Source organism: Barbatula barbatula (assembly GCF_947034865.1).
Source record: "Barbatula barbatula genome assembly, chromosome: 11".
Lineage (NCBI taxonomy): Eukaryota > Metazoa > Chordata > Actinopteri > Cypriniformes > Nemacheilidae > Barbatula > Barbatula barbatula.
The window spans coordinates 16,836,532-16,852,392 of record NC_136774.1 but is presented as its reverse complement, the minus strand read 5'-3'; the positions used below and the strand labels follow the sequence as shown (position 1 = coordinate 16,852,392).

Sequence of the window (15,861 nt, the reverse complement as noted above, 5' to 3'; positions counted from 1 at the left end):
ACTCCAGAACAAGATCTAAAAGTTGTGGATCACTATGATGCAAATCTATAAGGGCCACACACACCACCATTTTATTTAAAGCAAACTATATAGCTTGATGCCAAAAATGTTTTTTTAACCAAAAGAACAATTGGCTAGAAAAGTAACAGACCTTCCACTGAGAGTACAGTTGAATTCCTGTGTATTCTTTTTGATACTACCTCTCTGGTTAGGGCACCTGAGCATTGTAAATCCGCAGAAGACACAAATGAAAAATCTCGCATTGAAGCAGAAAAACAACAATAAATAGCGACTCACCTTGGGATGCAGAAATGAACTTCTTAGGTGGCGCCGTTTCCCAGGGGCTCACTTTTGACGTTATGCTGGCAGAACTTTCCACACTAGATGAAAACTTGAAGTTGATGGCACTTTTCCCTGTATTCATCTGTGAGGAAATAACAAAACTTTCTTTCAAGGTACTGTAATCAGAAATGTTTAGCAGATGTTAATATCTTCCGTAACTGGTGTTTACTGCCGTAAACTTTCTATCTTTTTTCCATCCCTCAAATCAAAGGTAATTTCTAAAATTAAATACTTTCTTCTTTCCCAGCTTAAAGACTAATGCAATTTTTCTATGTTATTAACTTTACAATGGCGGTACCAGTGATGTCTACTGTATAGACACAAGCCAATGCAAGTCAATGGATACCGCCATTACCACAATCCTCAGAGTCTAGTGAATAAAATCTTACACACAATCTTAACATATTCATCGCCACTGATTATGCATTTAGTGTTCTAATAGCCCTGGGACGGGTTGCCATAGCGAAAGTACCCCATGAACTGCATCCCACCATTTCCTAATCATGTTAATTGACTTTAATATGACATCGGTATAATAGGGTGACAAATAACATTTTAATGAAACGCTAATGATGGTTCAAAAGCCAGCGGTTATGATGGCAGTTAAGTTTCAATGCTGGACACATGGACTGTTCCTCTCATCCATGCTCTCACTGGCGAGTCTTAACTAATACAAATATTACGTAATGTTGTTGAGAAAGGACAATAATGTAATTTGCAATGAAGAACAAAATCTGCACGTTCATTATCAGGTTGAATCTACATGCTATTAAGACACCGCATTAAAGAGGGATCCTAGCGCTCATGTATGCGTTTTCTAAGAATTATATAAGTTAATTGGCCATTTTCTGATCATCATCTTAGTCAGTGCCACTAATGCCACAACAGAGCCGGATTTCTTTTCACACTACGATCTCAATGTGCAATTACATAATTAGTCTGCCACCATTAATTTAATTGCAAGCTTCTGATTAGAGCCGTAGCATAAGAACTCGAAAACAGCCTGCATAGGAGTGGTTCATTGTGTGATATTACTACTATTTCTTGTGTGTGTTGTATGTGTTTAGTCATTACCTGCTGTGTGTTTGAGGAGTACACCATGACACCCCAAGGGTTGGGGACCGCACCAGCCTGCAAGTTGAGGCACATGTTCTCACCGGGGCCCTCGGGATCCGAAAACGGACTCCAAACACACCAACATACGCATTGCATGAATGCTGCTCTGGGAATGGCTGTTGATGTCATCTAGGGGAAGATAGAGAGAGCATGAGACATGAGGGCAATTCCAAAGTTATGGATGTGACATTTTCAGTCAAAATTGTAAATCAAAGAATGTTTTAAGTGAGGGATAATCCACAGCTTTTATTGATGTCTGCAGTGTAATTTTCCATCAAACAGGTGAAAATGACAGTTATTTTGTCAGTTCATTTAAAATGTAAACTGACTGGAGCTACCCGTGCGCTAAAGGGTTTTAATGCTTCCAGCCAATCAGAATCGAGTATTCAAACAGACCATGATATTATTACCAATATATTGAACCATTTGTTTGTCTTTTACCAAAACCCGATGATAGACAGCGAAAACATAAGTATATGTATGAGTTTTTTTATTTTAAAAAGGGAGAAGAATTCATGCTTTATGGATGTGACAAAAAAGGAAGCATGTTTTCAAGAGTCAACATACTTTGACTTCTGTGAATCAAAATGTACAAACCAGAAGCAATTAATACCCGACAATTGGAGAAGGGATGGCCCTTCATAGACCAGAAAATAGTTATATAAAAAGTTTTCACATGCCCGTTTCTGAGAAATGTGGAGTTGACAATTCTGTTATGGATGCTACAATTTACTTACCAGACTATTGAAAACTTAAGTGAACATTAAGGGACCCTAATACAAAGCCCCCCCAATTTGTCAAGCGGGGACATATTATAAATAAAATATAAAATGGTTCCTGATTATGAGTTTTTCTGCCTACTTTGAAAAATGTAGCACTAGTAGATGCCAGATTTACAGTCATCATTTACGCATTTGGGAGACACATTTATCCAAAGCGACATACATTGCATTATACTATACATTTGTTTCTGAGCATGTGCGATCCCTGCGAGTTAAAGTCATACGAAGTAAACGGGTGCAAATCTTCATACTTTGGTCTGCGCTTGTATATTACAGTGTGATAACACACCAAGAGAGATTGAGAACCGCTCACATCAGATGAGTAATTGGAAAGTGATTTCTTATTTGGAAACACTGCTGCAATAAACCCTTTCCAGAACGAAACTTCAACATCCGTTATTATCACAAAGATGAGAAACATATCACATTCTGTCTCCCAATGTCGATTGCGCACGCACGCAATCAGAGCAGAGTGAGTGAAATGAAATAAAGACGACCGATAAAATGAGTAAGAGAGAGAGAAATGGAGGGTGAACTGAGACACCTCTTGGCTCAGCTACGATCCCGTGGGATCAGGCATTAAAGGCAATCAATAAATGAGCTGGTCAGGCTCAGCTCGCCGTAATTAATCATGATAGAAAAAGAGCGAGAGCGAGCGAAGAAATTATTCAACCCACCTCCCAATCCCTCCCTTTAGTTCCCACCTCTCTCTCTCTCTCTCTCTCTCTCTCTCTCTCTCTGAAGTTTGATGTATCTGGCCAGTGATATATGGCCTGTATGGTAAATACTCTCCACTTCAGCAAGGCCGTTAATACAAGAGCTTTATCTCTCTCACTGAGATGTATTTCACACTTCATAGGACGAGAGCAAGGGGCCGAGTAAGAGAGGCAAAGCAGATGAGAGGGACAGTGAGAGATTTACCGTCACCTTTACCAGGAGGAACAACAGTCTCTCCGTCTCTCAATCCTGATATGGACATCTAACATATATTTAGTCGATCCTTAAAAGAAACCTTGTTCTTAGGGAGAGCACTTCCTTTTTCTTTTGACAACCATATAAACCACTTCACAAGATGTAAACACTGGTCCACTACCGGTTTCCTTTTTGGTAATTATATTACTGCTACTTTGAAAGATTAATATGTAGAGAAAACTTTGTTGAACTGTTTATGTGGTTTTAAAAAACGGAAACGGGACCAGCTTTGTTTACGTTTTCGGAAGAGGTCAATACAAGAGCAAAAAATGTAATAAAAAGTGACTGAAATTATTTATATGAAACGACTTCAATTTAAAGGTGTACATCAATTAATGTTGTTTATCAAAAACAAAATTGAACACAAAAAACGTCACATAAGATAAGACAAGGGATGGCAATAAGTGGGTGGTCTTGGAGAGTGGATATGAACAAGAACCCTCCCTGGTGTAATGTATTGCACTCATACATCAATGACACACGGCGAGAGGAACATCACTCATGCTGGGATATGAATTGGTAATCGGCTACATACATTGTTTGCAGAAGCGTGCTATTCATAAAGGTCTACCCTATATAAACAGCGCCAGTGTTCTACTAAGAAGACAATTCCTTTAAATCCATATAATCCTTAGAACAGTTCAGATATTTTAGTGAACTTCCCCAGCTCTTGTTCCAATTGACAGGGTCTAAAGTTGGAAATAATCTCTCCTACATAATTTACCCCGAATCCCTCTTGTCAGATCCTGAGCTCCTTCTCTCACCGGAGTCAACACAATTTCATATTGGAGTGTTTTCTATTTGGAAAGAGCTTTCGAGGAGGATGATGAGTAATCTCATTCTGGGTGAATGCTGAGTAAAATATGTATTTTAAATACCGTGTTAATTTCCATTTTGTTCTTGTATGTTGATTAGAATATGTGAAATGGCATGGATACGCAGTAGGCTCGGAGAAATCCAGAATAATGAAATATTTAAAATGGAGTAGAGAGGTTGTAGTTCAAAGCGAGAAGGACAGAAAAGCAATAAGAGTAAGACCTGAATTTTCATAAAAGCTAGATTGAAATGTAGTTAGGAAAACAGTCACTCGCTTTGCATAACCTTTATAAAATCGACTAAATGTCAAAAGGCTTTTGCAGCCATTCCTGCATATCTGAAGTTCACTGGTGAGATGGAAAACTAAAAAATTCATTGATATCAATCAAACACGCATCGGATATACAGAGTTGCGTGCAGAACAGCGCACAAAAGGGCTCGACTTCAAAAGCACAGAGGTCCATTCGGTGATGAAACACTCGAAAAACTCCAGGTGTAAACCGGTATTTTCAACACCGTGCAGGACAATCCCAACTGACACGTGTCCCTTATCAGTAAGAAATAACAAGGGCCAATTAAATCATTTTGGCCGAAAAACTCACATCTACCCAAAAAGTAACAAGGTAAAAATATGTCACCCAGTCAAAATGATCACACAACATCCAGCTACACAATAAATCAAAGCAGCGCACAGTCTTCCCACTGCCAACTCCCAGAACACATTGAAACTGCTGGTTTGGGTAACAAGCCGAGCTATTAAAGTGGCCGGTGGTGTGGAGGTTGGAATGAGGCTCTGGGCAGGGGTGCAGGACTGCCTTGAGCTGCAGCCCAATGTGAAGAACTGTCAGCGGGCGAGCGCTATGCTACATTGAGGCTGCCAGCGGGACTGATGGGAAGGGGAAGAACAGGCAGAATGATAATGAAGTATCCTTGCTTAAGTACAGCCGTGATACAAAGTCTCAGTCAGTGCTGCGTTACAGGCACACAAGGATCCACTTCGAAGCTACAGAATAAAAAGTCTCTACAGAATCTGAAATCGCTCAGAAGCTCTAGAACTTGTGAAGTTTTGCACATTTGAGTTCCACATCATTTGCTGAGAATACACAGCATAGTTGTTCCGAAATGGATCATGTATTTATGTATCAACCTACATATCAACCCAAGTGATATTTGATGGGATCGTTCACATTCTTCCATCATTTATTTATCCCACATATTATTTGAAAACAGTATAACTTGCTTATGTGTACTGAAGATATTTGAGAAATGTCTTAGGAATTTTGTCTCATTCAATGAAAGTCAATGGAGTTCAATGTTGTTGAACATCAATGTATCAACGCCTTGTTTTGTCACAGAGTACTGGAATGACATGAAGGAGAGTAAATGATGCAAGAAGCTTCCAATTTTGTGTGAACTGTTCCTTTAGGCACCTTCTGGCAATCTGTAGTTATTGTAATGAATTAACTTTATAAATCCACATAAATGACCCGTTGCAAGTTGGTTATAAGCCATCAAAACAGAAAAGCATCGTTTGGTTTCAGATATCACTTGGCAAGACATTTTATCTATGCAATGAAAAGAAGGCAAGTGTTCTACATTACATACAATTGTCCTGAAGTCTTAAAACATATTTTGGATATCGTCACTGCCCTATTGTCAAAGTCCAAATTTGCTGCTTTTCAGGACACTGTCGTTTTTTTGACAAATACTTTTTATTGGTTAGGTATTTTAGAAACCCAGGGACAAACATAAAGGGTGACTAATAATAATGAGATATTTTGACATTTTAGAAGGACAACAACAATGTTTTATGTAAAGGACATGAGCTGGTCTTTTTTGTTTGAACTGTGGCTGTGACTCTTTCAAACAGATGCAAGCCTACACTACAGATACAGCTGGTTGGGAGTCCTACATTTTCAAAATATAAAACCTAATAATGTAAAGCAGCTAAAGCAAAGCTCCCCAGCTGAGCATATCATGGCATTTCCTTAATTTAACTAATGTTTGTCATTATAATCGCAGAATTAGTTTTTCCTCGGAGGCTAGAATTAACATCCCTATGAGACATCACGGATCCTTAATCACGATGACATGTAATGTGCATACGAACCTCTGGCCATATGTTTCATGCTTAACTATTGCAGCACGATACACAAGAATCCCTTGATACGTAATTTAAAATAATGCTGCAGAGAGCGTCTCTAAGACACAGCATCAAAGAGAAAACAAATCAAAGCATCCAGAGATGAGATTCACTGTAGGACATAACTAACAGGAACTCCACATCAAAGAATGAGCTGAAACAACATCGGCTATATGTGAAGAACATAAATGTTAAACCGCATTTAAAGAGCAAACCAGCGAACTTCACCACATACAAGAGCCAAGTAATGAGAAACGGGAAATTGCCGGAGGTGAAAATTAAGCTCTTAGTGTTTATACACGGAGCGTAGAATTAAAAAGCCATTGACCGTAGATGTACCAAAACAATGAATTGAGACAGAATTCATCATTAGAAAGTGATTAAATGTACAGGGCCCTCACATGCAAACGGGTCTGACTATGTAATTCAATCAAGGTGAAAGATCAAACATTTTTACAGATGGCTGCCGGCTATTTCACAGCTGAATCTCCATAATTCATGAGGCATGACTTCAGAGACGGAATCAAGGATTTTTTGGAACTCCAAAACCCATAATAGAATTGAGATCCATGGAGATCAGATACCTTAAAATTGACATCAAAGGTAGTTTGAAAAAATCTAAACCTTACAAACAAAATTACAGTTGTGGGCAAAAGTAATGTCTGAGGGCGGTATAGATTATAAAGTAATGATGTATCTCAAATGGTACTGTATGTTTAAATAAAAAGACGTTAAAGTTGGTCGTCACTTTTTGCCTCGGCTGTAGGTGTGAAAGATCTTTCCGTTCCTCATTTTTATAAACATATATCCCGTCTAGCATCTCTCAGGTAGAACACTGAATGAAAAGTAAATAACACCATACAATCTGTTGCGATCAGGAAACTCCTTTAGCACCTCCACACCAGAGCCAGCAGCGTACTGATGAATGAAATCATCATCTCATTTGGCTGGCGTGCTCCTCGGGGACGGCTCAGCCATGTGGCGGGGTGGCGGGGACAGGGCGATGCATTGTTGGCTTGCAGTGTTGTCATGGCGAGAGGTTGATGCCATGCTGTGTTGAGTCTCTTGCACGCTCTCATTTGCTTATTTGTTTAAAAACACTGAAAAGGAGAAGAGCTAAAATGTGTCATATGGCCTTACCGGGGCCTGGCTTGAGTAATGTCTGTTTACATAATAAAAAGATGACACAATAAAATTGGAAGAATTAAATGAGTAATCACATGTGCTATATACGACAAACTGACATCATGTCATGCGATGCCAATGAATTGCGATGGTTACCACTACATCACCAACTGTATACATCTTTCCACTACCTTTCGAGAAAAAAATGTAATTCACTCAACGCTAAAAGTGCACCAATGTGAAATGCATTCATGAGAAAGTAAAAAATCTTTCCTGCTTGTTTTGGAAGACTACCCACGGTAAGATTACTTTCTGACTGTCTTCACCCAATAGATGAAAAGTGAAGTACCAAACACTCCAAATGAAGGACCTGAAATTTAGGCGACGAGAGAGAGAGAGAGAGAGAGAGAGAGAGAGAGAGAGAGAGAGAGAGAGAGAGAGAGAGAGAGAGAGAGAGAGACAGGCAGAGCGGTAAAGAAATACGAGGGTAATAGAGAGAAACACTGTGACTAAGAGAAACATACATGAAATATCAGATAAATAAACCATGCAAGAAGATGCTCCAGAGAAGATGGATGCAGGTTTTCTTGCACTTGTCTTCCATCTGATGGAGGTTTCCGGGAGATCACAAAGAAGCCCGTGGTGAGATCAATGCAACAGATGCAGAGGAAAAGTGTGGCTCTTTGTGACAGGGTGAACTCCCAGCAGGAGGGGCCACAGATTCATGAACTTCTCAGTGGGAGAAATTGACATTCATACTAATTAGTCTACCATTGTTTCCCCGTTCCCAAACCCCCGGCGCGAAGGCATCAGACCCTGGGGTAGAGTGACCTCTCAGCGCTGCTAAATATAGCTGTGCAATGCGGAAGACACAAGCTTTCTTACCGTGTGATGTTTGATTAACATTTAATTAACATTTGTGTGACATTTACGACAGAATGGAAAAAATACAAATAAAAGAAAAATGTATAAATAAGCTTTACCGCTCCGATTGCGTCCGCAGACGTCTTTTGAATTTCACGGCTGTGCCAGCGCAGTCAGACAGCCTATAGGGAATCAGGTCTTTATAATGGAACTGAATGAACATAGTAGACAATGAGAGAGACAGACCAGAAAGAGAGTAAGCATGAGATGAGAAACTGAGAACGAGGGTGTATAAAAAAACATGAAAGTGCATAAAAAAGCAAAGCGCGCGAGTTGGTCCCAATTAAAACCACCACTAACCCTTTAAAAACAGATATGTTGTTTGTTTGTGTTTTGTTGCAGATATGGGGATGCAAACATAAATCTACAGTAAGTCAATATGAGTGTGTAGCTGCAAACAGAACGGCATTATTTATACGCATGAAGATGCAACCACCCATGCAAGTTGGCCACCATTTATACAATATAAATTCAAGGTGGAGTGTGAAGGTAAAGGGAAAAAAAAAAATGAAAATGAAACCACAAAATGGAAATGTTGTCATCACTCACCCTCTTGTCATTTCAAACCTGTATGACCTTCTTTATGCACAAAATGTTGATAACCGGACAACAGTGGTACCCATTCACTTCTATTGTATGGACACAAAGTCAATGGGTAGTTTGGTTGAACATTATTCAAAATACCGTTTTGTGTTCTGCAGAAAAAAAGTCACACAGTTTCGAAATGACAATAGGGTTAGCAAATGATGACATTTTTGGGTGAACAATCCCTTTTAAAAAATGTCACCTATTCCTAGCATAATATGCAAATACAATTAAACGCAAGCGATAAATACAGCTTTATTTGACCCCCCTGACCAGTCCGACAGAGCAACAAAATGGGGTGGCTGTTTGACGGGCAGATTATTCTGGAAACCCTCAATTATTTCTGCAAATCCGTTTGCTGACACATTTCTGTTGCGTTGAAATTACCCACTTCGCTTTTAAGTGAAAGCGAGCTTTACCCATCATTAACTCATCTCTCAAACTCAGAGTTTGACACAGCCAGAAGCCATACTAACAAACAACAGAAATATCTTCATTTTCAAAACAAGAAAGCACAAATTGAATCGGCGAGGCTCAGCCGCAAGAATAAATCACGCTACTTACCAAGACATGTAGCAGTGGTGTTGTAAAAGAGTTGAACGTAAATCAATCGCAGAGGTTTCATCGATTTCTGCTCCAACAGCTTTGGTGCTAGAGTGTTGGTTAAGCTCCTCATCTAGCATTGTTTGATATGGAACATAATTTACCTCTACGTCAACCAACGGTGGACATCTTCATTTTCCTATGCTGCATGAGAGACGGCATGGGGGGCTTTTTGAAAAACATTTTCTGATGGTTTAGTGTGAATTCACAAATGCTCTCAAAAAGCTGTTCTCTTGCAAATCATTGCATTCACCACCGGCGTGTAACAACCCACATGGTCATTTCGGTCTGCTTGAACTTCAAGTGCTCTGTTCCGTGTTCTTTTTTGGTGATAAATCATTAAGCTTTCTTTCTTTCACTCTGAACCACCTTCTCCTTGGCGTTACCCTCAAATAAACTGTGTGTCATATGCAAACCGATAATTATCCCTGTGAAACACTCCAGGTGAGCTCACGGCCTGATTCAAGCTGGTCTCCATGCCATATGGTGAGATTTCTAGTAACTCGAAGCACTTAGCACATTCACCAGTGGCTTTTTAAAACTCATTCATACAAATGTCAAAAAGATTAAAGGTCCCCTAATAGGATGGGCATTATTATACAAATATATACATACTTTCCTAAAATACAAGTACAACTGCAACACTACCAGAAACTGTGCCAATAACAATTTCTACTGCAGTCGTTTCTATAAATCACAATAAACAACTGTTGCAAAAACAGCAGGTAGGTTTTGAAGCATGGTAGCTGGCTTGTGCTGGTTTAAGCTGGTCGTGTGCCGGTCATATGCTGGTCCTCAACCGGCTCAGGACCAGCTTAAACCAGCACAAACGATGTTCCAATGTTTACCATGCTCTAAAACCTACCTAACCAGCATATGCTCAGAGGACAGCCTTCTTTCCAGCGGCATCAGAGTTTTTACAATAAAGCTGCTGAAACACAAATGATCAACTGGCTGTAGGACACAAATGGGGAAATCTTGTTTCCTGGCTCACTCTCTATTATCCACGAGTCACTGCTAGTGGCAGGCTGGCAACAAAACCCCACATCGCCCAGGAGAAGGCCTGTCGGCAAGCATCACGCAACGCTTTATTACATTACCATGGCTTAAATGACAGAGACCAGTCCAGAAACGATAAAAGCAGCTTTTCAGAGTGAAAGCAGGTCTTGTTTGTGCTTCCGCGTTGGAAAACTGGTGTTGACAGAGCGGCATTAGAAGCTATCTGAGCTGGGATCAGCCGTCAGTCTTGTACAGCAACAACTCAAGAGAAGAAAGAAAGATAGATCAAAAAAGAGGGAAAGAGACTGAGGGCAAAATATGAGAATTTATGATGAAAGCCTGTGTTTGATTATTTGGTTTAATTGGGAATTTGAGTGAATTTAAGTGTTCCGCACACACTCACGTAAAAAAGTATAAACAAGGATTGTGGAAACACGTGTAAGTGCAAAGTGAGCCAGTCCGACCTCTTAAAAATAATAGAAAAGATATACATGTAAACATAGTGAGGTATAAACGCAAACTCTCCTTAAGTGAAAGGAAGCACTGGTGCTTGAATCAAAATGTATTTGAATGTGAATACATTCTGCCATGATGACATAGAAGACCCATTTTGGCTAAGAGGTTCCATAAAGAAGAAAGATTTTCTCACTCCCGAGTTTTTCGATACACCAAATTTGTATCATTTTCTTTATTCTGATCAGCACAGAGAAAGATATTTGGAAGAATACCTGTAACCAAACAGTTTTTGGACCCCATTGACTACCATAGTAGGAATAATTACAATGGTAGTCGGTAGTGCCCCAGAACAGTTTGCTTTTCTACATTTTACATAACTATTTCTAATCCTACACGCATTCTTCCAAATATCTTTGGTAAGCAAAGCAGAGAGAAATGTGATCAAAGTAATGCAGAGCGGCAGATTATAGAGATGGTGTTTTTACTTCAGAGGTTGATTGAGATTCTCTCTGCTCAAGATTTAGTACTACAAGTCTCTTTTTGCTGAGTCAAGCCACATCATGCCAAGCGAGCAGTTCATATTTCTCCTTCTCTCTCTCTGTCCATCTCACACACACTCAATCTCCCTGTCTCCCTTTCACCTAAACTACACCGCACTGACATTTCTCAAGGGGGAACTCTCTAGAAATGAATCGTGCCACTGATGGCGTAGTTTGTTTGCATGTTTTAGCACACGATTCCAAAAAGCAATTATATAAATAGGGTAATGATACAAACATGTCCAAAATAACTATGCTCAACGCAAATTGCACGATTGTTGCGCTATCTTTTAGGACCGTTTTGGGTGCTACGTTGTGTCGGATGTATTAGATTGCTACGATCTGGCACATTTTACTGGGACTATACATCACCACCCTACCTCGAGCATCAAATGGGCTCTTTAAATGCTGAAAGTGCACTCGGCCAAACCCCGTGTCTGGATACATGCCCAGTTATAATGCTCTGCCGCATCATTTGATCATCATTTGATGAATAACTGCTGTCATGATCACTAGAAAACGAATACAAACATCCTTTTAAAACAACATTCTGTTTACCACCTGCCTTCCGCAGACTGTAATAGCGCAACGGTAATCGCACCAGTCAAATAACACCCACCGTCATGAATAAGGTGCCATTTATAACACACTTCATTTGCATAGAAAGGAGGCGAGTTTGTGGGGAAATGACTTGAACCATTATTTAGCAAATTCACCAATTCGCTTTACTTTTCAGTTACAGTGTTTCCGGAGTTTATACCCCGCTCACATATACATTCCAACTTTCGACTTGTGTTCTCCGTCTCATCCTCTTCTCTTTCACCGTCTGCCTGAGCATTTTGATAAGACCAAGAGTACCGGCCCACTGAACCCTGCAAATGAAGAGTCGAAAATTCTGAAAGTCTGGGCCTGTCGTACAGAATTCTGGAGTTTAAGGTGTGACGCTGCATGAAATCATCCAACAGCAATATGAAAGCCTGACAGCATAACAAGACATATGAAAACTGTCATAAAATCGAGGTTATCACACACAAAAATACGTTTTCACCTTTCCCAAGTACATTTACAAATATGACTGTTGTATTGCTTAAAGTGAATACGAAATTGTTTTCTTTGCAGTATTTAAGGTCTTAAAAACACAGAGCATCTTTTCTGTTATTTTCACCCGTTTCTCCCATTTTCATTTTCTGCTTATAAAATAAGCAATTTGGTAGAAATGTGATACAAAATGACAATTTGACCTAAACACATACATACTAGCAAACTTATTATAATATAAATATATATAACGTATTAGATTTAACTATATTAAATATAAATATATTACACAATATAAATGAATGTTGAAAATATACTCGAACTACTATGGCAATAAAATGCTTCTATTGAACAATTCTGCTAAATATTACAAATACAAAGTACTTCATTTAAAAAAATATATTATAAGCATATATATTTTAAGAAGCAATCTTAAATCTTCTTTCTGACCTTTGTACAATATAGAGCACGCTCACTCGCTCTCTCTGTGCTGCAAGTCAAGGCTGTCTAACTTCAGGAGGTCGTGTCTCATCCCACCTTTATTAGTCACTATGATGACTTTCAGACACCTTCCTTCACCACACTCTATAAATACACCTATAACGCAATTACTCCATTCTTCTTTGACTGTCTCTCTCTCCTCCTATCTGTCTTCTCGCACGCTCACACCATCTTCATTAGGAATTTAGACACACTCAAATTTCTTTTTTTAACCTCAACCTCGGCGTAGTTTGAGATCTGCAGTTCATGCGGGGTGACACTTGTCCAACACTCCGGCCTGTCTCCCCAAACCAGGAGCCTCGACAGCTTGAGAAATTCTCAGCTTTCCAAAACAAATTCACACTGCTTTCATTTTATGAAAATGTTCATCTACCTGAATGATTTGAAAGTCGAAAACGTGAAGAGTTCTCGGGTCCAATTAGGCCTGAGATGATCAAGAGACCCATGTTTTCACATTTGCCATCAGTGGTCTTTGTCTCTGTATGTGTGACAGCAAGCGCTCAGTTAGCATTTAGGCCTATGGAACGTCGGCTGGTTTTCTGCCCTGATGGGAGACATCTATTTGATGTCTGCATTTACATCTGCAAGTCATTTTTTTATTCTTTGCTCATCTGCAATATGTCTCCCAGACGTCGGATGTCATATAGACGTCTAGGAGAAGTCTGTGAGATGTTTATGATTTAGAATGGACGTAAATCGTCTCTTTCTAGGATGTTTAGAAGATGTTTTTACACAGCAGAGGTTTTACAGATCTTTAGCAGACATCTTAAAGATGTACCTGTGCTTATCTGGTTGAAAGACTTTAAAGGGACAGTTCACCCAAAACACAAAATACTGCTAAATGACTAAATGTAAATGTATTGTTTTTTCCTCACCCTCATGATGATGAAACATGTATGATTTTCTTCTTACACAGAACACAAATTGTACAGGACACTGCAATGGGGACATGCAACAGCTAACTGGCAGGTAAGCATTATTTGTGAAAAACAAATTTACGATTTGCGATTAAAAGACATTTTTAAAATGATTTCATGAAAATGTAATGCTGCTTTTGGATTACTCAAAAGCTTGGCACCTCGGTTTCCATTCACTGTAACTGTATGGAAAAGACGACATTTTTTTAGACTTTTTAGAAACCTTTAGCGTTTCATAGCAAAAAGAAAATCATACAGATTTGGAATGACACGCGTGTGAGTAAATGATGAACAGTTCCTTTAATTGGTGAAAATAACACCATCGATCACTAACAGCATTCATCCTATCGAGCACAATGACAATTCCACCCACACGTGTAATTGGCAACATCCCTTATGACTTAACCAGGGCCAGTAGGGTTTTTAAAACATGTTGTGTTGCCTGGCAGAGAAAAACAAGCCCCCTAGAGACGGATTCGATTTCAGACTCAGAGAGTTTGTGTGCGCTAAGCCTGCTCTAGATAGACCAAAGAGCCACATTTGTGTCATTTCATTAGAAGGGGCTAATCCTAAGGGTGTTAAGACTGAAGCAAGGCCCTGAGTACCGAGAGGAGAGCTGGGGTCCAGGCGGATGAATGATGACTGATTGGATTGGACGCCTTTGTGCCTGCCGCCTGGAACCTGATATTCACTTTTTCTATCTTCATCCCCTTCTCAATCTTTCTCCCAAAATGTTTATTTACTGAGCCTGTCTGGTCAAGGATGGCTGTTTAATTTCCTCAGGGAGAGGCAATGAAGGACACGGCAATACTCCAGAGAGGCAGACGGACTGGGACCGAGATAAAGAGGGAGAGAGAAACTGTGAGAGTGTGACAGAGTTATCTCTCAGATCCGCTCACAATTAGACAGCGTTCTGTAAAGAAGGCAAAGTCTTCTTCTTTCCCTGAGGACTCTGAGATACAGTAGATGGGGTTTGGTCACAGAGGTTACATTACCATCCATTAGCCTGGAGGTCTCCGGCATACTGAACCGTTTTATCTTACAGCAATAATAAAGACGTTCTTATACATTCTGAATGTAAAGTTAAAGACAAAGGAAGGAATTATTTTCATTGTAAAAACAAACTTCTGCATTTCAGAGTCTACTGACAGTGATCAAAGTCAATTAGCAGAGATGTTTGTACAGTGCATTTCAGATAAACACACTGCACCCTACAGCATTTACCAACTGTACGTTTTGCTATTTAAATGTGCGAAAAACTAAGCCCATGTTGGGAAATGAGCAGCATTCAAAAAACATTTGCTCTCAGTTACTGTGAATGTGCCAAACAGGACAAGATCCTGGACCAGGATCCATGTTAGTTCTGGAACAACTTTTCTATCTGCTAAACCGCATAGGGCCTAGATTTAGAGTTGGGTTAAAAGCTGGAGTTTTGCCTCGAACAACAAATTGGTAATGTTGGTAAAAGAAAAACAACTGTACCCGTTCACTTGCATTGGTTTTGTATCTTTACATTAGAAGTCAATGAGTACCGCCATTGTTCAGTTACCAACAATTTTCTAAATATCTTCTTCAGTGTTCGGATGAAGAATGAAAGCCATGAGGTTTAAAATGATGACAGAATTTGAATTTTGGGAGATCCGTGCCTTTATTTAGGAGGACCGGTCTATTTGCTTGTATTAAAGTTGGGAAACGTGTCATAAGCAAAATAAATCAATAAAAATAATTCCACATTTCATTCAAGTTAAGCCAAGTGGTATAGAAATTGTAATACGTTTTAAAAGACAACTGTTCAGTCTCACCTGCCCATCTCCAGCCAGCGGACAAGAGAAAACATATTGGAGCTGGAAGACGATGCTGAAAGCTAAGTGTCTCATCAACTTCAGCTCCACACTGCCACGAAGAGACAGTCTATCACTGCAGGAGGGAGAAAGAGAGCGCCAGATCAGTCAAACATCAGAGACAACAACTTAATACATTAAGCTCAGCATGGAAGGTTGTGT

At 39.6% G+C, this 15,861-nt stretch overlaps 1 protein-coding gene across 1 annotated transcript in view; it reads right to left on the bottom strand.

Moving 5' to 3' along the window:
• Window positions 1-15,861, bottom strand: part of nphp4 (nephronophthisis 4) — a gene marked incomplete at its 5' end in the record, with an annotated part of 102,870 nt that overhangs the window by 43,468 nt on the left and 43,541 nt on the right. The window contains 3 exons of the mRNA XM_079468138.1: window positions 298-424; window positions 1,417-1,587; window positions 15,661-15,775. Of these exons, the coding sequence (XP_079324264.1) occupies window positions 298-424; window positions 1,417-1,587; window positions 15,661-15,775 (413 nt within the window). The remainder of the gene's footprint in view (window positions 1-297; window positions 425-1,416; window positions 1,588-15,660; window positions 15,776-15,861) is intronic.